Source organism: Leopardus geoffroyi, chromosome C3 (genome assembly GCF_018350155.1).
Source record: "Leopardus geoffroyi isolate Oge1 chromosome C3, O.geoffroyi_Oge1_pat1.0, whole genome shotgun sequence".
NCBI classification, from domain to species: Eukaryota; Metazoa; Chordata; class Mammalia; order Carnivora; family Felidae; genus Leopardus; species Leopardus geoffroyi.
This window is the reverse complement of record NC_059338.1, coordinates 141,235,705-141,259,302: the sequence shown is the minus strand read 5'-3', so window position 1 is coordinate 141,259,302 and position 23,598 is coordinate 141,235,705. Positions and strand designations below refer to the sequence as shown.

Genomic DNA, 23,598 nt, shown 5'->3' with positions numbered 1-23,598 from the left:
ACTGTGAAAAGTGCTTTTCAAGATTTAATGGTTTTTCAGAACAAATGGTGATTGTAACTCAGTCTGGTGGAGTTCATGGAATCTTGGGGCTGAATATGTCACCCCATCCAAAATGATTATTTTACAGGTGAATAATGTGAGTCCAGAGAAGCTGAGTGAGGTACTCCATAGCACCCACCACGAGTCAGTGAGGCAGTGATGAGAAGAAGGACTTAATCCGTAGCCTAACCTTCTTCTTCCAGCTCACTTCTCCCAGGCCCCTTACAAGGAACGGCAAAAACCATCTGTAGTCATAACGTCAGTATTAACCAAGTTAGTAGTAATTTTGCTCTATGTGGAGAAAGAACTTATTTCTTTTTCGTCAGGTAGTTACAATTTCTAAAGTTTTTAAAATATCATTTATTCATTTAGGGACAAAATAAAGGTATATGTTAACCTTCCTCTAAATGATAGCAAATTAATGGAGTCTAAACTAATGAAGTTTCTTTCTAGTTAGGATTCAAGCCACAACAGTGGTATTCAGTAAACAGCTCTCAGGTCACATGGGACCTTGTGTGTGTCAAAGGGAAGATTAAATCAATCAAGGCGTGGAATGAGCTTAGAACAATGAATATTGGCAATAGCAGACAGTAATGTTGCTGAGGTCCTTTGAGATGGCTATAAATTTCTTTTTCTTTCTTCCTTTTTTTTTCTTTTTACGGTTCATTTATTTATTTTGAGAGAGAGAGAACATGAGTCAGGGAGAGGCAGAGAGAGAGAGGGAGAGAGAGGGAGAGAGAGAATCCCAAGCAGGCTCCGTGCTGTCAGCATGGGGCTCAATCCCACGAACCATGAGATCATGACCTGAGCTAAAACCAAGAGTTGGACGCTTAACAATCTGAGCCACCCAGGCACCCCTAAGATGGCTGTGATTTTTCAATGAGGATTAGAGTATTATTCTAGGCTCAGCCATAGGCATGATGGAGTATATGAAGTGCTAGACCAATGTTGCCCAACAGAAATATAATGGGAGCCACATAAGTTAAACTGTTTGAGTTGTCTTGTAGCCACATTCCAAAAGTAAATAAGTGTAATTAATTTTAGTGATGTTTTCATCTAACCCAATATATACAAAAATTATGATTTCAATATGTAATTTTGAAAAGTATTGAGATACTTTACATTCTTTTTCTAATACTGTCTTCAAAATCCAGCCGATCTCAATTCAGACAGGCCCAACCTCAGGTCCTCAAGAGTCACGTGTGGTTAGGGCTCTGTATTGGACAGTGTTGCTCTACTCCTATTTACTTGTGAGCCTAATTTCACAAAAGCAACGGCCTCCAGCCTTTCTGAAGGTGTGTGTAGTTTTTCTTGGCTCTTTCTTCCTTGTTATAAGATCAGTAGTCAGTGCCCAAGCCCATCACAGCAAAATAGAAATACATTATACATTTAAATTGAGTTATAGTACATAAAAGGCAAAAACTAAGCTGAGTGTTTAGCTCACTCTAAAAATAGTTCACTTCAAAAGTAATAGAATATTTTTCTTGGATCAGTTTCTTTCTATTTCCAGTTCAGTAAATTGTGGCAAATTGTATTGCCAGAGTAGAGGCAGGTTTATTTGTTATTTCTTTACTTTGATGGGGAAAAGGTTTGCTGCTTTATGCGAGAAATACTTAGGCTTATCTTTTAAAAAATGATTTATTGATTTATCCTTCATGATTTGTTTGGTTCAATAAACAGTAATTGTTCCCAGTGAAAACAACTATAAATATGTTGGGCTGAAAGCTACATAAATGATTGCTAATCAGATGGAAATTTGTGTTACTTCTAAAAATACAAGGTAAGGCAGTAAGGTTAGCATTCATGAGCAATAATCTATTGTGAATTTTTTAAATGTTAGTCTTTCTCAATTTTGAAATGTTGGTTCTTCACAATGCATGAGTATACACAATTCTCTCTGGTAAACTTTACAATGAAGCAGTTGGAACTTTGAGTTGAATCCATGCTTTGTGGCTACATTTATGAAAGAATTCAGTGTTCCCAGACCTTAATTTTCTTATCTGCAAAAGGGGTAGAATAAGAAGAGCTAAAAATGAATGGGCATGTTTAGCTGAACACGTTATATGTCTCGTGCATCGAATCCTCTTTATTCCCACCTCGCATGAGATCATTTTACATACGAAGAGGTGGAATTTGCCCAAGATCAGAAAGCCAGTGGTGAAGCCATTATTCAAGCCCAGGCTGGAGCTCCCTGGCAAAATGTCCTTGATGCTTGAAACTACAGGGAGAAAAGGAGGCTTCATAAAATCACTTAGAAGAATTCTTTAATGATACATTTAAAAAAAATATTCTTTCTGTTTAGAAGTCCTTACATAGGCTCATTAGAATATGAGGCAGTTCCATGCTATTCCACAAAACCAAGCCCATCCTTGACTTTAAGAAGTAAAACCAGGGTAATGGAATACTTCCTGGTGGAGCGATGAGGTTGGTCCCTGGAAAACAAATGGATAGGACCTGAGTTAAATGAGGGTTTGACTTAATTGCCTCTGAGCCTCCTTCTATCTCTGGCCTCCCGTGATGCCTGGTGAATGCCTACGGTTGAAGGGCAGAGTTCCGGTGTCCTCCTCACTTGGGGTCTGCAGAGTCAAAGCCAGGCAATGGCAGTTCCTTAGTAAGAACGCTACGTAGTGATGGCTTTTGAGATAAAGTAGCTAAACAAAGTTTTGGAAATAAACTTCTGAGAGCAGAAGTCTCAGTCCGATTATTGGTCAATGCAAAATGGACTGGCTCATGGTGAACATTTCCCACCTTTATCTTGTTCTTTCTGGAATTTAATTGCTTTCGTAATCAGTAAAATTCAACCATGGCTAAAGATCTTTGGTGGTATGGAGTGGGGAAAGCTCCAAACGCTAGAAAAGTGAAAGGGAAGGTAGTGGGTAAAAAGAGAGAGGGAAGGGGAGGGAGAGAGGGAGAGAATGAATATAATGGCGGGAAAACAAAATGTTGCTATCAAGGCTGGAATGAAGGCTTTGTTAGGGTAGTTGGCTACACCACTGAGATAACCATGGCGGAAATAGCTCAAATCCCTCCCCTGTCTGCCCTTGGGGTCAAGCTGGCTTCAGTGTCGGAAAGCAGACCCCAGAGAAAAGCCTGAAATGTTTATTTCTGTGAAAGTGTCAAGCTTCTTGTGAGGAGGCAAAGCCACTGAATGGAGAGATTACCACCGAGAGTGATCTGGACAAGGAAGTCGCAAGGCGAGAGGCTCCTTAGCGGTTAATGCGCTAAATACACAATTTCTGAGCACTCTGTTTACCCGTGGTGGAGACACTTTTATCAGTGAGCACTTGATCGGTCTTCTTAGAGAGTACTTTGACTCTGCTGAGTGTCCAGAGGGAAACATTTAAGGGGGGTGTTTCTCTTGGGTTCTTTATTTATACCAGGTTTGTAAAAAAAAAACAACGTTTGCTTTCTGTTTCCCCAGTGAATTTCAACTACTTCACAATGCAGCGTGTTCCTTATATTGCATGTCCACTGTGCGACCAGGCACATGGGATGATGTCATGCTGAGAGTAAAAAGGCTATGGTCATTGTCTCAATCAGGGGAAAGGCAGATAAAAAAGAAAACATTAAGTTCCGTTCCTCATGCTCAGCTCCTCCAAATTGATCAATTTTACCAACACACAGTGTATTGACTGAGGTAAAAAAGCCTGCATTGTGTCCCTGCTGTCAGTACAGGTATTGAAAGAAATCACGCTGATCTAAATTTGACCCCAAGTGGAAGGAGGAAGAGTCACCCGAATGAGCACTGTGAATGATGTCATTGTGTGAACAATAGCCTTTTCCTTCCTTCTTGTCCTTCTAGAGCTAATGCCTCACCTCCTCCGAACACCCTGTCTTCTGGGTGCCTATCACAGTAATCTCATATCTGTGTGTGAGTCTAGCTTGGGGTAACTGAAGCAATATTTCCACAAGAAAACTAAGGTTCCTGAACATTTGCTCAGGAGACATCCTCAAACATTTCTCACTATGAGTGTAAATAAGTGATTTTTGTTTGAAAATTCAATATTTGACATGCTGTGGATCTGTTCTTTTTTTTAAGTTTACTTATTTATTTTGAGAGAGAGAGAGCGCAAGCAAGGGAGGGGCAGAAAGAGGGGTACAGAGGATCCGAAGCAGGCTTCTCCCGGACAGCAGAGAGCCTGATGCAGGACTCGAACCCACGAACGGATAGATCATGACCTGAGCTGAAGTCAGACGCTTAACTGACTGAGCCACCCAGGCGCCCTGAATTTTTTTCCACAGTGGCTCCCAAAATAGGGAGGGGAAGTTTGGAAACCAATCTAATTCTCTTTAAAATCACAGACAATAATTTGCATGGATAACAAATTTCGAGATCCAAAAAGACAGAGATATGAGCCAAATTTCAGAAGAAGAAATTGGATACTGAACCATGCACCTTCAAGATGGAAGAGGAATGGTTTACCAGCAGCCTATGCAAATATAGCTAAATTTTCCCTCAGCTGTGTTGAGTGAGTGCCAGAAAGGCTAATACAATTTTAGGTGCATTGTCTATGCTTCAACAGAAGCATAGAAAAGGGAAAAAAAAAAAAAAAAAACCGAGAAGCAATAATTTCACTCTATTTTGGGGTGACACCCTGTGGGCAACCAGTTGATGAAGAGATTCAGGAGAACGTCCCAGCAGTAATTTTAGAAACCTTGGCACGAGAGGAATCTGGTTAGCCTTGGTGGTGGCAGGAAGAGAGGGCTGAAGGTGTAACCTGACCAACGGGAGGTGGCTCCTTGGTGAGTCACAGAGAGAAACTACACCAGGTGAACCGTCACACAAAAGAAATTCTATTTGCGGCAAATAAGGAGATCACAGGGAATAACTTCCAAAGCCATGACTTCCCGAGCAAGGGTGGTTAGGTTCCTTTGATTTGGGGTGAGGATAAATATTTAAAAAGAGGCTCCTTGTCACCATATGTGCAGGTGGGCGTAGGGTTGCACACGTGCCTATACATATTTTGTGTGTTATGTAAATGAGGCTTGTGTTCCCCCTGGGGCAGAGATTTTAGTGTTATAATGGGGTGAAGGTAATCGTTGGTAGTTCCAGAGGCCACTCCATGGTCCCGTGTAGGCGCGAGTCAGGGGGTTTATCTCAAGCTGGTCTGGATGGCCTTGTCTGGCACTCGCTATCACCTGAGGGGCGGGGTCGGGTCTCATTTGCCAACCAGGTAAGTTGGAAAGGAGAGCTTAAGGAAAGATGGGGGAAAAGTGAGTGCAAGCAGGTGGGCAGTGATGGTGAGATCTTGGGTTCGGGCTGGCGACAAGGGCACTAGATAAACACTTAGAGGGTGGTCATGTGAGGGCGTCCGGGTGGCTCAGTTGGTTGAGCCTCTGACTCGTGGTGTCAGCTCAGGCCACCATCTCATGGTTTGTGCGTTTGAGCCCTACCTGGAGCTCCGCGCTGGAGGTGCGGAGCCTGCTTGGGATTCTCTCTCTGCCTCTCTGCCCCTCTGCTGCTTGAGCCCATGTGCTCCCTCTCTCGCTCTCTCTCGCTCAAAATAAATAAATGAGCTTAAAAAAGGGGGGTGGTTATGTGGACCAGGCGGATTACATGTACACGGGTGGCTCTAGCAGACAGAACAAGAAACGATATCTAGAAGCTGCAAAGACAGGTTTGAGTTCAATGTAAAGAAGTTTCTGGGAGAGTTGCCCCTCTAGAGCGGCATGGAGGACTGGGGTTCTCAATTTGGATTGATTCAAGAAGAGGCTGCACGGCCCCTGACTGAATACTCCCTGTTGGGTTCATCTCGAGGGGTCACTGCGGTGCCTTGTCACTCTGTGGTTGTGACCTCCCTTGCCACGTTGTAAATGAGAAGCAACCAGCTCGAAAGTAGGGAAGCGCAGTGCAAGGCCCCCGGAGTGGGACGGCCAGCAGGATCTTCTGTGCTCACCAGGGCCTGAGGACAAGGCAGTTAGGCAGCTGCCTGAGGGGCCACACTTCAGGAGGTGGCCTGTGCAGGCACTTGTGTCCCTCTGGTTTTCTTCCTGCTTATGGCAATGCTTCTGGGCTCTCAACTTTGCTATAAACCTATAAATCTATTGCCCCCACCACACACACACACACACACACACACACACACCGGACCCTTCATGAAAGCAGAGGGAAATGCATAGCAAATGTGTCAAATAGCTGAGCCACACTGCAAGCAGGGGCTGCCTCCGTCCTGTCCCGGGACCACATGAAGCCATCTCACTTTCAAAGCTTAGGCTTGGCACCCAAAGTGGGACTGTGCCTGGAGTCACAGTAGAGTTAGAGTAAAAATCTATTGTTTTGAGACAACTGTACTAATTTGCTTCTTGATTTCTTTAAACTTTCTACGGTACGTGCATATCCTGAATGGACATAAGAATCTGGGGCCGGGGGGGGGGGGGAGTTATTTTTACAGTGAGGTAAAACTAAGGAACACTAAATAGTTCAGATAAACAGCTCTGCAGCCCTAGGTATGCCCGGAAGTGGCATGATGGTGACAACCCTGTCCTCTATTTGTGTTGCCTTTCCTATGTTACTTGTCCGCCCCCTCCCCCCAGTTCCGCCCCTCCCCCTCCCCCGTCTATAAAATGGAGATAATAGCATCACTCCTCAGGGGTGTGAAAATGAAGTAAGCTAATACATCTAAAGAACTTACAACAATGCCAGGTGCACACAAAACAAGTGGTTAGTGTAATTCTATATTGTTCTGGGGGTCATTTCGACCACCCCCGGGTTTAATACGTTTCCAGGACGCACGGTCCCAGAAAAGCTGTTATACTCAGTTGTGGTTTGTTACAGCAAAAGAATACAAATTAAAATCAGCAAGGGAGAAAGGTGCATTGGGTGAGGTCAGGTGCACAGGACCGGTCGCTGGCTTCCGGTTGTCCTGCCAGAGTTTCATTCTCCCAGCAACATGTGGCAACATGCACCAAGTGTGACCATTCAGGGAAACTCACCCACACCGTGGTGTCCAGGATTTCTCTTTATTTTTTTAAATTTATTTTGAGAGAGAGAAGGAGAGAATCCCCAGCAGGCTCTGCGCCGTCAGCACGGAGCCCAACGTGGGGCTCAATCCACGAACCTGTGAGATCATGACCCCCGCCGAGACCAAGAGTCGGAGCCTAAGCAACTGAGCCGCCCAGGTGCCCCTGGTGGCCGGGATTTCTACTGGCTGACAGGGGTCAGTCACACAGACCTGCAGGCTTCAATTCCTCCTTCCCTACCTGCCCCCACAAGAGGTCACACTGATACAGGGTGACTCCAAACCCAGACATACAGAAAAGGCATTCACAAGAAGTCACATTTTTTAGCACCAACTATATGGCATGGCGCACAGTCTTAAGCATGCAGAGACATTTTATCAGGCAGGATACCCCAAGGGTTCAGAAGAGCCAGTCCAGGGATAGTCCCGAAGGTTTGGGCAACTCAGGCCTTCTGAGTTCACATTTTATTGCGTGTTGTATGTAAATTTTGCTTGTCTGGACAATCAAGTTCAACCATTTTAATGTTTTAAATATTTTTGTAATGTTTTTCTTTATTTTTGAGAGAGAGAGGGGGAGAGAGAGAGAGAGTGAGGGAATGGCAGAGAGAGAGGGAGACACAGAATCTGAGGTAGGCTCCAGGCTCTGAGCTGTCAGCACACAGCCCGACACGGGGCTCGAACTTGTGAACTGTGAGATCATGACCTGAACCAAAGTCAGACACTTAGCTGACTGAGCCACCAGGCACCCCTTAAATTTTTTCTTTTTTAGCATGTGAACGTTTATTGAACGTATATTGCACACCTATCTCTTATAACCTCTCTATATACTGGAAAATAACTTCAGTTCACATTGCAAACCCAAAATAGAAACTGTTATCATCTGATACGAGAGGGCTTATCAGAAACTACGGATTGCTATTACTGCACTATGGTGACAGAATGCTCTGAAAATTTTGATTGAAATTACACGTCAAATGCTTTAAAAATATGATTAGCTTTAGTCCTTATCAATAGCAGTGGGAAGTAGGTAATAGTTCTATGTTATAGGTGACAGAATAAAGGTCCAGAGAGTTTTAAGAACCCCTCCAAGGCTCCTCAGCCAGTAAAGGGCAGAGTCTACATTTACCAATCCGATTCCAAACCCTTGTGGTCTTAATATCATGCATGATAGTTTCCTATGATCTTGAGAAACATGGGCATTTATTAGTATGACCAGTTGGTGCTCAATGTCAAATAAAAAATATTTTAGTTGACAATGGGCAGAAAAAATATGATTTTGTGTTTTAAGTATTTGGGAGAATTAACTAAAAAATTCAAAGAAAGGAGGTGATTCAACTAGCCGTAATCACCCTCCATGGATGTTATTACTAATCGTAACCATTTATTACGTCTCTTTCTCAATGAATCTAGTGTTGTAATTTTTCTTTTCTACTGGTAGAGGAGAATAAGAGAAGTAATTTTTGTATTCCACCCTTGAACACTAAATACTAAAAAGTATTTGGGAACATGAAAAAAATCCAGTATTCATTTGACTTGATGCATCTCAAGATCCGTAGAATGTTTAGACACTGGGGCAGCCTTGTGGTAGAACACACATGTTGCTTTGACCACCAGAAAAGATCTTGGCAAAGAGGCTTTCAAGATGCCTCTCCCCATAAATATGTGGTGTAGAATGCAAACAAGCCAGCAAGAGAGAGATACAAAAAAAGAGGGGGATTATATTGTTATTCTGAGTGTTTGGATTAATAAGGGGAACTTAAAATCTGAATGCCTTCCAAGGTTCCAAAATTGTTGCCACCGTGAATGGTCTGTAATTGCTTCTTTCTCCTTCCCCTATTATTAGATCTCAGTCTGTGGTAGAAGCTGGGACCCTGAAACATGAAGAGAAGGGAGAGAACGAGAACACTCAGCCACTCCTGGCTCTGGACTGAACCCCGGCTCACCCCACGCTCCCGCAGATCGCCAGCCTTCAGTGGTATCAGCCACCCGGGAAGCACAGGCGCAACTGACCCACACAGACATGTGCGTTCCGCTTGACATGAGGCCCTCCACTCTGCCACCTAGGAATGACTGTCACCAGCCATCGGTCTGAGCAGCCAAAGTGAACAGACTTGAGAGATGGTTTTTTGTTGTTGTTGTTTTTTTTCAGTGAGGGGATTGGAGGTGAAGCAAGGCGGTATTCCCCTTTATTTATGGTATCCCCCTTCCCCTTTAGTTACGGTATTCAATGAATTGAAAAAGGAAAAACTAAATTGATGAACATACTCCGTTAGGACAAGGATTTTTCTGAGGCACCGCAGATACCCTTTCCAGTTTTTGTGATTTAAGATTAAGCGCACTTCCAAGTAGATACACCAGAATTAAGCTGTGCAGACACAACTGTCAAGCTCAATGTAAGTGCAAAGCCCCAAGACAGTAATCTCTCCAGTGATTTCCATTCTTACTGAATTATTTTCTTTGACCTCATCACCAGCATCGAATTGTTCAGCCTAAGGGCATGTTCTTGTAGGTCCGGCTATTTGCAGAGTTTGCTTATTTGGATATCCTGCAAGAATGATTTTGACGTCACATCTTTCTTTCAGGCCACCAGCTGATCACCATGATCTGACTTTAAAGGAAGATGCACACAACTTGAAATATGATTGTTTCATCTTAATAATGTGACTTGTCACAGGCAACATGTATCTGCGGGGGAGGGGGTGGGGTCTCATTGAAAACACATGTCAGTGATGAATGAATCCATTCAAATTGCCTCACTCGGGTCACTACAGCAAAGAAAAGTGCTACTGAAGCATTTAGCGCCCCCCATCCTCCTGCAACCAGTTCAAGGTGTGGAGAAGGGACCTGGCTGTTGCTGAGAGGGTACATATCAATCATGGAGGAAGACCCTTAAAGATGGCTAAATATGCAAATACTGAAAATAAGAGATTAGGATTGCGGGATAAAATGCCAAAGATCATTTTATTTCTTTGTCTATTCTCCTTAGAAATGGAGTCCCCAACTATCCAAAGGAAATGAAATAAAAGTGAATTGGATACGATATCCTTACTTGGGCCATGTTTCCCCAGATGAGTTGTATGTTTTTACATATATTTTATGCTCCCAGCCATCTGCATGACATGGGCATTTATTAGTATGAGTTGGTGCTCAATGTCAAATAAAAAATATTTGAGTTGATAATCGGCAGAAAAAATATGATTTTATGTTTTAAGTGTTTGGGAGCATTAACTAAAAAATTCAAAAACAGGAGGTGATTCACCTGGCCATAATCACCCTCCGTGGATATTACTAATCGTAACCATTTATTACATCTCTTTCTCAATGAATCTAGTATTTTAGGTTTTTTTTCTACTGGTAGAGGGGAATAAGAAGTAATTTTTGTATTCCACCCTTGAAATAAAATTTAAATAGAATTAAAAATATTTCTCAACCAACTGTATCACAGTACAAGTAAAACCAATTCATTTTATGTAGACATTTCAAGTAACAAAATAGTAACACTGAAAATCATTCTACCAATGCAGTGACCAAAATGCTTTCCTTATATTCCATGACAGAGGGAAGAAAGATAAAGAATTAAAGTGAATTAGAAAATCCATTTTATTACTTGTGTTTATAAAACAGTTGAGGGATCCAAGTGTTTAAAACGGTATCAGAGTCGATTATTGCCGACACTTTACAACAGTAAGGATAACTCTGGCTTTTCAATTGGCAACATTTAGAACCTACTGTAGTGACCTGATTTGAAATACCATAATTATTAAGTCAAGAGCTAGTTTTTACTCTAGTCCGTGATTTCATTAAATGAACGTAAGATGATGGTTTAACACTGACAACTCATACTTTAAATTTCTTTATGTGTATGCCGTATACATGTAAGAACCAAATTCAGTAAGTGACATGAATATTCTTACAGGAGCATTGGATTGTGTTGTCCTTTGTCAGTCATTTCTTCCGTTCAATAAATACCGAAGGACACAACACCTTTTTATTTTCGAGAGTTTGCTTTTTCTTCTGGACTTTGGTAATTTTGATACTTTCCTCATGTGCTTCTTCATTTATTTTAGTGGGATTGTTTTGGCAAAACAGACGGGAACAAAATATCTTGCAAACCCTTCTCACTGGAAGCTCACGTCAAGCCAAAAGGGTCCATTTCAACGTTAAAGAACTCTTTTTAAAAGACATAAAGCATCCCTCTTTGTCCTTAAATGGAAAGGAAGCACAAGTTTTTTTCTACCCGTAAATGAGATTTGGTAACTGCTGTGTCATTTCTTCAGCATTTTTGTTCATATTGGCTTAAAACTCAGGTACATGAATATCATTACATTCACATAGCTATCATTTCTAGTTTGGACTGGAAACATGCAATATTTAATGCATTAATACTCTTCTAAGTTTGATCATCTTTGGAATAAGGAGGCAAAACCATTTTTCAACTGTTATTTCTACGCTGTGCGTAACATTAAAGCTAAACTATGGACATCGATTGCTACTTCAAAGCTATATTTAAATGGCAGAAGTTTCTCAAGCCAGGGAAACACAAGAGTCTTCCAAACTCTGTCAAAGAGGAAGGCGATCTGGACATCCTAAATGCAGGACCAAGATCCTGGCATTCTGGAGGTTTTTCACTCTGCCATCCTTCATATTTTTACAAAATTGTGGTGTGGACCCACCTAAGGACCTCCTCACTCACGTGGATCTACAACAGGCAAGGAGACTCTGGGTTCCAGCCCTTTCTCAGATGGCAAAGAGGCCAAGGAGCCCGATGTCCTAGCAGCCACCTTGCTATTTGATCCTGAGAGAACGTTTTTACTCCGAGAAATGTTACTTTTTCAAGTCCTAATTCTTGGCATTAAAAACATTTTCATGTGGCACTTTCACACCTCGATATAAAATAATTCCATGTCGTCTTTCAGTGTAAAAGTTCCTCTCAGAAAGACAGAGTCTCTACCATTTGCATGGTGAGGAGAGAAATTAAGACACCGTCTTTCAATGACAATTTGAAATAGCAAATGGACTCAGTTGGTAGGAAGCAGTACAGTCCGCAGACATCAGCACAATTACATCTTTCTCCTTTGTAGGAGGAAAATAGAATTGCTTCTTTTATGAGTGTCTTTCACTAGAAATAACTAAAAGAGGGAAATATGGGTTCACGGGGAAAGTCACCATTGAACAGCATTTACACAGCTCATTATCAAAACCAACGGAAAAGTAGTGGTACGTGATGACCAAATTGCCTAGCTACCCTAGAAAAATACAATTGCATAGAAAGATTACAAGCTAAAGCGATCCATTCACAGTGTCTACATATCTTCTCATCGTACACCGATTTTGGCCTCTTCTAAGTGGAGAAAGCATCTTTGGCTGACAAGGTAGAAGCTATCCCGTATTCACCTGAAAATGTGGCATCAGATGGGTGCCGTCATGGGGGGAAATACAGCAGAGGACTTTCTACATGAACTGCAGCAAGGCAAATATTCCTTTTAGTGTCTTCTAATCCTAGGAGGAGCCTCAGAATTTTTCGGGCTGCAAGTCAAAGGAATCAAGGGCCTCAGACTTGGAACCTGTGTCCCTACACCCAAGGAGATGGAAGCGGAAAGGCAGCCTCTCTCCAGTGTGTCCCAGGCCTGTACAACACACTAAATCGCAGGAAGGCTCTGTCTCTGCTGGGGGGTCAGCTCTGGGTGCCACACGTCCACGATGAATATCAGCCGGAGAGACGCAGCGTCCTGCCATACCTCGTGCTCAAAAGAGTCATCAAAGATGAGCACCTTGCCTTCTTCCCACGTCCTGGAACAGAAAAACATGGGTTCGGATGTCTGAGAATCAACCCATGGCTATGTGCAGATGGGCACTTTCGTGATAACCTTTGGGAGATGACCAGATAACTGGAACACGAAGCCAGCATTTATTCTCTCCTTGGTGATTAAGAAAGAATTTAAGGATTCTTACCATGAATACAATTTTCGATGCTGAGCCCTGAACGTGAACACAGGGCAGGGGACTGGGGATAAGAGCATACTGACCTCACCACAGGCTTTGCAATTATTCTTGGAACAAGCCTAGGTGTGGCTTGTAGAGTCAGGCAAGCAGGGAAAGGCGTGCCCCGGTGGCTCAAGCCCACATGACTTCCCGGTCAATGACTGCATGCTGTCCTCCCTTGGCCTTTCAGAGACTGGTCTAGACCTATGGGCAGTACCTGGGTATCTTCATGCCCCGTAGGATACCTGGAAGGGTGCCAGTGCATCTCCAAATGATTTTCTCAACGCTTTCCGTTGGTTAAAGCTCCATTTCGTGGAAGAAGTCCCATTTTATGGAAAGGCAGATTGGGAATGGATTTTGTTTATATTTTTAATGTCATTTGCAATGCAAGTGGGCTATCCATGGAATATTTTAAATCAATGCTGTAAAACATTCTTCAGGGCCTCCAACATTACTTCATAAAATATGTGTATAGAAGCTAAGACCTAAACATAGTACTAGTCTAAATAAAGCAATCAAGACAGAAATATGCAGGGGCAATTACACAATGCCTTTCAAATCCAAAGAAAGTTTATTAGTCATGCTAATGTTCTTCTCTTTTTAAAATAGGTATTTACTGCCAATTTATTACATGCTAAGTTACATTGTTAAAATGAAATTTTTACTAGGAAATTTTCTTTAGTATTAAAGTTCCATGCAAGCATTTGATATTCTATATTGTGGATTAGCAAAAATTTTAAATCATAGGATAGAAAATGCTAGCTTGATTTCAAGATTTCAGATAACTTGGGGGCTGTCCTGTGCTCTGCATATGTTTGACAGCCTCTCTGGCCTCTACGCACTAGATGCCAGTAGCACTCTCCCACCAGTCATGAGATCCAAAAGTATCCCCAGTCATTGCCAAATGTCCCTGTGGAGTGGTGGTTGGGGTGGGGGGGGGTGTTGGTGAGAGGCACATTCATCCCAGACACATTGTATTAATCAGACAATAACATTTCTACGTTATTTAAAGTAAATGATAAACAAATGAATATTTGCCAGTTGAAAGTTCCTTGAAGTTGAGGATCGACCCCTACTTTCCCACTCATCCCCACCTTCCTACCCCACGTCACACGCTGTCTCACACACCTAGCCTAATAGCTTGCATTCAATAAACATGGGCTGCTTGACTCTTCACTAGGATTCCTCTTATGGTTCAAAGAGTTCTACTGGAGTTCCACCCAAGTGAAACCAACAACAGAAATATACAGATACCAGAGCACAAGACATAGTATATATTATTAAATATTATTAGACACATATTAAAACCAAATATTTAATATTTAATAATATTAAATATTATTAGACACATATTAAAACCAAATAATATTATTAAATATTATTAGACACATATTAAAACCCAGAGTTAAGAAAAGGACAAGAAAAAGGAAGTGGAATGGCCCATAGCTTATACAGTTTGGTGGTGATGTTCTAGGTCTTAGTGTTACTGGTGGGGCTATGCAATGTGTATGGGGGATCGCTGACAAGCCTAAATATAGGCAGCAGATAAGGGGGGCAGTGCACTGACAGGGGAGCGGCAGCACGCCCGTGTGCACAGCAGCATCGCCCATAGCAGCCAAAAGGCGGAAGCAACACAAGTGTCCGCGGACCATTGAATGGGTACACAAAATGTGGAATATGCGTACAATGGAGTATCATTCAGCCTTCAATGGGAAGGAAATCCGGACCATGCTACAACACGCACATTATGCTCCGTGAAATAAAGCACTCACACAAGAACAAATATGGTGTGAGTCCACTAACAGGCGGTACCTAGAGCAAATTCACAAAGATGGTAAGAATGATGGGGGCGGGGGTTGTTCAGTGTGTTCAGTTTCACAAGATGAGGAGTCCTGCGGATGGACAGATGTTGGCGATGGCAGCACAGTACGAACGTACACAGCGCCACTGAACTGTGTGGATATTTAGAAACGGGATGGTAAATTTTCTGTTATGTGTTTCAGCACTGTTAGAAAAGGAAAAAAAAGGTGGGGGGAAGGGAAAGGGGAGCATGTGGTCGAAGAGAAAGAGGGAGAGAAACGAGGGAGAGAAACGGCACAGCACAATGGGCAGGTTACAGCCCTGAATGGAAGCAGATTTAAATCAACTGGCCCTTTACTACTGTGTGACCTGGGGGGGTCACTCAGCATACAGGAGCCTTTGTGTCTTTATCAGATGACGGGTAGAGAATACAAAAGAGGAGGAAGGAAAATATAGAAAAAAAAAATAGGGAAAAGAAAGATAGAGATGACAACATATGTAAGTGGCATAATGTTACCAAAAATAACCTTGGCTTCACGCCCTATGAATTGGCCTTCATTGAGAAGACAAAAATCTTCCAAGGGGGCGAGATACCAAAAATTTCAGAGACCTGCGAAATACACTTTGTGCTATCATGGCAAGGGGTTCTCAAAGTTTTTTTTGAGTGGCAGAGGATCTGGAATCTACTTAAAATACTGGAAGTAATTCGAAGAATGGAACAGAAAATTCTAGGTTGCACAAGATGATATTTTTCACTCGATTCTGATGGGTGTAAGAAAGTCAAAGACTTAGGGATGCTTTACGGGAGAAAATTATTGAACATCTCATTCATTAACTTACATTCCCCATGAATTGGGGAAAGCTTTTAGTGTTGAAACACACTGGTTTATTCGAGGAACACCAGTGCCTTTGAGGGTGGAATTTGAGTGACCACTGTCTGTGGCTTTTCAGATATCTTAAGTCAAGTATGGACCAGTGTAAACCACTGATGAAACAATTTTTTTTTAACAAAAATCTGGGAGGTATTCTAAAGAGTTGGATTCCTTTAGGGCCCTAAAAGTCACGGGGAAGTGTGTCCCTTTATCTTCTCTTTGCCCTTCCATTTTCTTTCAGACAGTTTTCCAGAAAAACTGCCAAGATACCCAATTATTTAATGTAGATTCCTTGTGAATACTTCAAAACTGGCATCTTTCAATCCCTCATGAGAGCTAAAATGACAAAAAGTGTAGCCCTCATTAACCTGAAAGGGAAGAACAAAAAAATCCCATCCAAGCCACATGCAGGCTGAGGGACTGAGGTTAACTTGAGATAAATGCCTTGCTTGGGAAAGGATGAGGTTTTCCAGAAAAAGCGACAGCTCTACATCGGTCAAAGGTCTTCAGATCTCTTCTGAATAACAAAGACTCTCACTGCAAGGTGAAGAAAACAGTTTTCAGGCCGCTTGCTTTGTGAGCAAAGCTTCACCAAATATGATTAAGTTATACTCCAAGTATGACCTGAAAGGTGCCCTCTGGAGAAAAGATTTCCAGGGTTGCCCTTGAGTTTCCTGAGGGCGCACCCTGCCTTTCTCCCAGGGCTCAGGAGAGCAGGACCAGAGTGGGGGGCTGCACCCTCTCCCCAGATGGCTACCTCATCTGGCTTTGAGAATGCCTTAGCATCGAGAGAAGCACGCCTCTCCCTGGTTTGCAAAAGATACAAGAATACCTGGCCAAAGACAAAGTAATGTCACATAATTCTTCAGTTTCTCAAATTACTGTAATTATAATTAACGATACTGGTATAATGGTGGCAGTATTGTACCCAACAACCACACCGTGTCACAGAATTATCGTCAACGCTAATCATGCTAAACAATGATACTAGGTGCTTATAGAGTCTGCCACCTAAACACTTTATTGATCACATCTCAGTGATCCTTGCTAAAATGTTGAGGTAGGCAAGAGACAGGGTTCTAATTTTCCAGCGGAGGAATCCTATGGAAGCAAGTTCAGATGTCTGCAGTGATACTGCGGGTCTGTGGAAAAAGCGCAAAGTCACCAGCCTTGTTGCTTCATTAGAGCCCAAACCTTCAGCTAGAGATCACGGTACTACTAGGGGACATGCTTAGCGCCTGCGCTGCTGTGGGAGGTGGCCTGGAAGCCATTTAACAGGCTGAGTGGAATACAGAAAAAGGGTCAAAGAGCTCAGCAATAAGGCGACATAACACAGTACTTATTAATCCTGACCTACTGAAGTCCCTCAATCTGACTGCATTAGAAATCCTGGCACATACTAGAATTGTAATGTAAAACTCTTCTCTCTCTCTCTACCTAATACACGAAGACAGAAATACACACGTGCACAAACGCACATTCTTTTTCTATGTATGTATGTATGTATGTATGTATGTATGTAGTATCTATCTATCTATCTATCTATCTATCTATCGGGACAAAGCATTTTCTGGAGGCTAGGACACCTGTGTTCTTGTTCTGACTGCTGCTAACTAGCCATGTGATAAAGCACTTCACCAAGGGGCCTCCATTTCCCCATCGGTACAACGACAGAGATGGAAAGATGGCCTCTAAGGCTCTTTTCCACAGGAAAATTCCCTTAATTCTCTGAGCCGAGTTGCTGGTTAGGACTTCGGTCTTCACACTACATTTCACAGGGCACGCTTGAGCTTCCATCTGAGAAATGGAGAAATAGTATTTGCTGCTTTGTTTCAGGTCAAAATATCAACTCCAATGAACGACGGCTGACTTCACAAAGAAGCTCTCTTCCCGACAGATCGTGTGCATATGCACCCCTAGCACATCTCCCAGCCCCTCACAGAAGAGCCCGGCCCGGCTGCCACAGGGCCGCCCTCCCCTCCACACAGGCCCGGGGACTTCCCCTGTCTCTGTGGAAGCTCTGGACCTCCTCCTCTTGGTCCTGGGTCAACCAGCAGCCGAGAAAGCCAAAAGGGGGCCAAGAAAGAGAAAAGGCAGAGGCAGGCAGACTCATAAGACCCCAGATGGGATGCTGCTGCGCTGTCCCCACAGACCTCCAGTTCCAGGGTGGGGGCTCGGGGAGGAAAAGGGGAAATGTGGGAGCGGGGTGTGGAGCTCTCGGCTGTGCTCCTGCCGGTCCTCCTTTCTCCGGGATCGCTCCTGGCCCCACGCCTATCAGATCACAGTCCCCATCTGTGTCTGTTCCATCCCTCCACACCCTGGCCTCCTATGGTGCTCCCCTTTCCTAACTCCTTAAAGCCCCGCCTCCTCCAGGTCACAAGAACCATCTCCAGTGGTGGAGGGGTGCTTGGTCTCACTCCCTAGAAGGTAAGAGACAAAGGTCCCCATTTCTACAGCGATCCCACAAGAGGACAGTAAAAGATCAAATACACGGAATGCTTTTACCACACAGCACTCTGTAAATACAGTCCGGACTGCATCTAGGTGGACTGCTTTCACACTCAAAACCACAGAAAGATACACTTTTATTCTTCTCCCATCTCACAGGTGAGGAAATCAAGGCTTAGAGAGATTATGCCAGGTGTCTAAAGATGGAGTGAAAAGCCTTGGAGGACTGGCCCAGGAACCTCCACATCATTTAATATTGCCATAGCAAAATGGATCCCAACTTTCCCATTTCTCGACCATCACTTCAACAAACGAAATGTTTGCGCACGCGTCCTACTGCATGTGGGAATCGCCATTCCCCGTGCGGGGACCGCTGCGTATCTGCGCGTACGAATGCTAACCAGAACAGGGGCTAAGAGACTTCACTGGACGTCTTTAATTCACCAAGTTGCCCAAGGAAAGGAAGAAAGGGGACAAAATTTTACTATTTAGTAACAAATACTCAGGGAACACATCCAGGTAAAATGCCATGTTCGACCTGCAATCCCAGGTGCGCAGGCTCGGGTGGTGACTTATGGACGGGTAAGGTCACATTACAGTTGGGCTGGAAGATGGTTACGTTCTGTGAAAGAGAAGAGCTATGATGTCCAAAGGAAAATTCTCAGACTTTAGCTTCCTGGACTCTTTGTGAAAAAAAGAAATGCTGTCTATGAACAATTCATGGTGACTTTAAAAAATTAAGTCTTTCTCTCACTGTTAACACGTTAGCAGGCTTTCCACATAATCTTCCTAATTAAAAACTTGAGAGATTAGGGGCGCCTGGGTGGCTCAGTCGGTTGAGCGTCCGACTTCAGCTCAGGTCACGATCTCACGGTCCGTGAGTTCGAGCCCCGCGTTCGAGCCGCGTTCGAGCCTGCTTCCGATTCTGTGTCTCCCTCTCTCTCTGCCCCTCCCCCGTTCATGCTGTGTCTCTCTCTGTCTCAAAAATAAATAAACGTTAAAAAAACCAAACAAAACTTGAGAGATTAATGGAAAGAGTATGCTACAAAAACGCTTGAGGTATGCTGTGCTAGAGGGCCATTATTTCCACAGCAGCAGAAAGAGGCATCACAGGACTTCTTGCCAACTCATGTCTTCAGCGTGCTGCTGACGTGACACCCAAGCACACTTTCCTGACGATCTGGTGGTCCTGTCCAATACTTTTGGCTGGTAAGTTGCAGGCAACAAGCCTGAGTCTCCAGGAGAGCCACACAATCACTCTTCTCTCCCGCAGCCTGGTTCCAGCACGTCCTGGAGACTCAGTGGAAAGAATTCCCGTGTGGGATCGTCCAGAGCTCAAACAACTTGGCCGCTCCATGAGAGTAACGATGAGTTCTGCTTGCCAGTGGTACATTCATCCGCCGACTCAAGTTCATTCAGCTTTGGGTGGTGATCCGAAACGAGCTCACTTGACAGACCACAAAGCAGGGCTTGTCGGGGATGACACAAATGGCCCGGAAATGGAGATTCTCCAGCTCGCTGCTTGGCCGTGAAGACCAGCCTTCACACTGATTGCCTTTCAAGTCCAAGATGATCTTAATTTTGTAGCCACCACCAACAAAACCCCAAAAGCCCAGAAATGTGTAGTTAGATGCCGTGGGGTTGAGGCTACACAGACTTTCAAACCAGACTGCTTGAGACCAAATCTTTGTTCTGATATTGTAGCGGGTTGAATGGTGGCCTCCCCAAAAAAGTATGTCCACCTGGAACCTGTGAATGTAAGCTTATTTGGAAAAAGAGTCTTTACGGTTGTAATGAAGTGGAAGATCTTGAGATGAGACCCTCCTGGATTAGGCTGGGCCCTAAATCCAATAGTAAGTGTGTTTATAAAGAGAAGGGGAGAAGATATAGGGGGAAGGTGGTGTTGTGTTGGCAGAGGGAGAGATTGGAGCCACGTGTCTACAAGCCGAGAGATACCAAGGAATGCCAGCAGCTACCACAAGCCAGGAGAAAGGCAGGGCACGGACTCTCCCTCAGAGCCTTTAGAAGAAGCCAACCCTCCTGACACCTGACTTTGGACTTCTGGACTCCAGAGCTACGAGACAATGAATTTTCTGTCGTTTAAAGTCATCCGGTTTGTGGTAATTTGTCATGGCAGCCTCAGGAAGCTGACACAAACATCAGCGTTTACTGAGCTGAGTGACCTTGTGGAAGTTACTTGGCATTTTTACACCTCAGTCTCCCCAGTTACAAAAGAGATTTCAATAATCCCTTAGGATTGTTGTGAGGATTAATTAATAATATAGCGCCTGTGGCATGCTAAGAACTACTTCGTACAGCAAGCACGCTCTCGATCATTACTGTGTTCCTCCTCCTCCTCCTCATGGACACACACATGTGGTATGGAGAAGCATCTGGACAGTATCTTGGGGTATCAAGATCAAACATAATACTGACTTTTTTCTATTGTGCTTCTCTGTGTTTTACAAATTACGTACAAGGAATGTGCATCACGTATCAGTTTTACAGTCAGAGGGCACTTATTAATGTTAAGTGATCATTTTTATTTGTAACGATAAAAGGCCACGTAGCTGCGAGCTCATCGTCAGATAAAAAGAGCGTGCCTGTTCGTCTCCAGCGACGGAATATTTAAACAAGACGCGTGCTAGCAGGACTCACACGGCGCTGGAGGAACAGCAGTGTGATTATTCACACCTGAGAACTACGATGCACGAATTGCTACGAGTAACCTCCTCTTTTGGGAGTCGAGAGGCTCCGAAAATTGCGTCCTGTTGCCTAGCGCAAGGGAGCCCGATTTCTTGGTCTATGTGTTTCTCTTTCCACACTAATAGTATTTCTACACTAACAGCATGACACTTCCAGGTTTCATATTTCAGTATTTCTGTCTTCAGAGTCTGGAAACTGCCTGTCTCCCATCCAGATACCCAGCTATTTTCCCTATAGGCATCACACAGTACTTAAATGGAGCCATTTCCTTTATGAAAAACATGAGTTTGGTAACGAAGTACTTGGCCTGACCCAACCGCTCTTGAGTGAAGGCTTACTGAGGATGAGAATGTAACACAACATAAAACTCAAGAAGAGCGCAGACAAGGCTGTTGACCAGCCATCATGAGGAGGTGGAAAGGCATCGATGCTGTGGGCTCTTCAGGGAGGAGAGAACGGGAAGCACTCTTAAATTTTTTTTTTAAGTTTATTTATTATTTTGAGAGAGAGAGAGCGAGAGAGAGAGCGAGATTCCCAAGCAGGTTCCATGCTGACAGCGCAGGTCCCGATGTGCAGCTTGAAGTCACAAACCGTGAGATCATGACCTGAGATGAAATCAAGAGTCGGACGCGAAACTGACTGAACCACCCAGGCGCCCCAAGGAAAGCACTTTTTACTAATCATTGCAAAATACACCATCTGCAAATTACTGTTTTCAACAGGTACTTACAGTCCGTGGAAATTGAGGGGCGGCCAAGTTAACGTTCTTACTCAAGCTTACTGAGGCCGGTGCAGGACAGATGCTACTTCCTGTAGGTGAAGACCGTTAACCTAATCATGCTTTCAGCTTGGGGGGAGGGCCTGGCAGTCCCTTTCTTCGTCAAGCATGGTCACCAGGCGTCTGCTGGGAGCCTGGTGTGGGGAATGCACTGTGGATGTGCCGCTGGGGCGGCTCTCCCAGTGCCGCTCCTGCAGTTTGAGCCCTGCTGGGCTTCTTGTTCAAGCTTCTGGCACTCTCTACCTGCTCCCCTTCCTCACTGCCTCACTCTTTCCAGCTGGGCTTCTTGCTGCCTCAGGCCTTGGATGACAAGGATCAGTTCATACGTGTCTTTCTCCCTACCTGTTTGTAAGTGGACTTTTGTTTAGTGATGTTTTTCCCCAGAGTATCTATAAGCATGACAGACAAGAAAATTTAAAAAATAAACAGATGGCAGGATGGAGGGAGGGAAGCAGATCCAGAGACAGGAATAACAAATGACAAACTTCTAACCACAGGCAGTACTCAGGAAACAGGCCTGGTGCTCTTCCCCGTCTTCACTGCCCATGGTTACTTGGTCTCGTTCCCTGGCATTCTCTCCATTTCCCTGGGTCCCCCATCACGTCCTCACCCTGTTTCCCTTTGGTGGAGAGCTTGTGTACACAGAGTCCCCAAAGGCTTGACAAGGTCCATTTCATCTTGGGAGAAACTTCTTCCTGTCCAGCTGTCTCTGATTCTCGTCCTGGTTCTTCCCACCTCTGCCCTTGGCCGCCCCACCTCCCTGGTGGTTCTCTTTCCTCCTTCGGTCTTCTAAATGTGGATGGGTTCATGGAGTCTCAAGTTTCCTCCAGAACCTGCTAAGTCTGCCTCTCCAACCTTTATGGCCAGACATGGCTTCTCTCCTGAGCTCCAGGCATCTCTATCCAGCTGACTCCTGGATGTTTCCATTACTTTCCATCGCTACTTCCAGTAGCAACTTAAATAAAATATATATAAACACTGAACTCATTACCCATTTCCCTGAACTTGCCTCACACCTCCCAAGTTCTCAGTATTCGCTAAAGCATCAACAGTCTCCTACTGACCCAAATGGACACACGCCGAGGCATCTTGGATTCTCCCTCCCTTACACCACACGCTTGAGTCAAGGTGCATAAGATCTCCTGTACCTGCCCATTACTCTCCCTTTGCTTCCAGCATCCCGAGTCCAGCTCTTCTTGGGTGGGCCACCATGACAGGGTGCTAACTGTTCTTCCTGCCTTCCCGCATCCTCCCCGCCATGGCTTCCAGAGTAACTTCCTGACAAGAGTCTGATCCCACTATCAAATACTGATCAAAGCCTTCTATAATTGGGCTTCTATTCTGCTTTCATTTTCCAACCGTATTCTATATGTGCTGTTAAAATTTTTAGCCAAGAAGGCCGTTAGACGAGGGTGGCTTCCACGCCTTGGCAGCCTACGTAAGCAAACTGAAGTCTAAGCCAGAGTCAATGCACCTGAATCTGAGAAAGTGAAGCAGAAGAGCAACTGATCACAAACAGCCAAATGGGTTTTCCGAAGCAGGGCCAACTGCTTACGCGGTATCTAGTCAACTACTTCCTTTGCTTGGCTTCAGCATCTTCTCTCTGGAAACCCTGCCCTCCAGCTCCTGCCCTGGGGCACTCCTACCCACCTTTGCTTTGACACTATGCAATGTGAATCGATGTATGCCCAAATGAACTCTCGAAAATTTTAATGTGCATCAGTTTACCTATCCTGTTGTATACGCTCGTGGTTGCTGACATCACTCCATATTCTCCCTATGTGCCCTCTCTCATTTTTGGCTTCTGTGCCTTCACAGATCCTATTCTTTCGGCCCGAAATGCCTTCCCCCCCCCGCCCCAGCTTTCAATGTCCAAACCCTTCCTGTCTTTAAGAGTCACCACTGTCAAGATTCTCAAAACCCCAGCAGCAAATGAGCTAGCTGCCCATTGTCCCATCTGTAGCATTTTGATCTGTACTGCTCTTATGACTCCGACATTTGAGCCTGTGGTATG

At 44.1% G+C, this 23,598-nt stretch overlaps 2 protein-coding genes across 2 annotated transcripts in view; one reads left to right on the top strand and one right to left on the bottom strand.

The window, feature by feature from the left end:
* CLVS1 (clavesin 1) overlaps window positions 1–10,981 on the top strand; it is a 175,534-nt gene extending 164,553 nt beyond the window's left edge. Inside the window, exon 6 of the mRNA XM_045455142.1 lies at window positions 8,842–10,981. Coding sequence (XP_045311098.1) covers window positions 8,842–8,929 — 88 coding nt within the window. The 3' untranslated portion in view covers window positions 8,930–10,981. The remainder of the gene's footprint in view (window positions 1–8,841) is intronic.
* The window catches only part of ASPH (aspartate beta-hydroxylase), a 224,123-nt gene continuing 211,105 nt past the window's right edge, over window positions 10,581–23,598 (bottom strand). Inside the window, exon 25 of the mRNA XM_045455143.1 lies at window positions 10,581–12,788. Within this exon, the coding sequence (XP_045311099.1) occupies window positions 12,638–12,788 (151 nt within the window). The 3' untranslated portion in view covers window positions 10,581–12,637. The remainder of the gene's footprint in view (window positions 12,789–23,598) is intronic.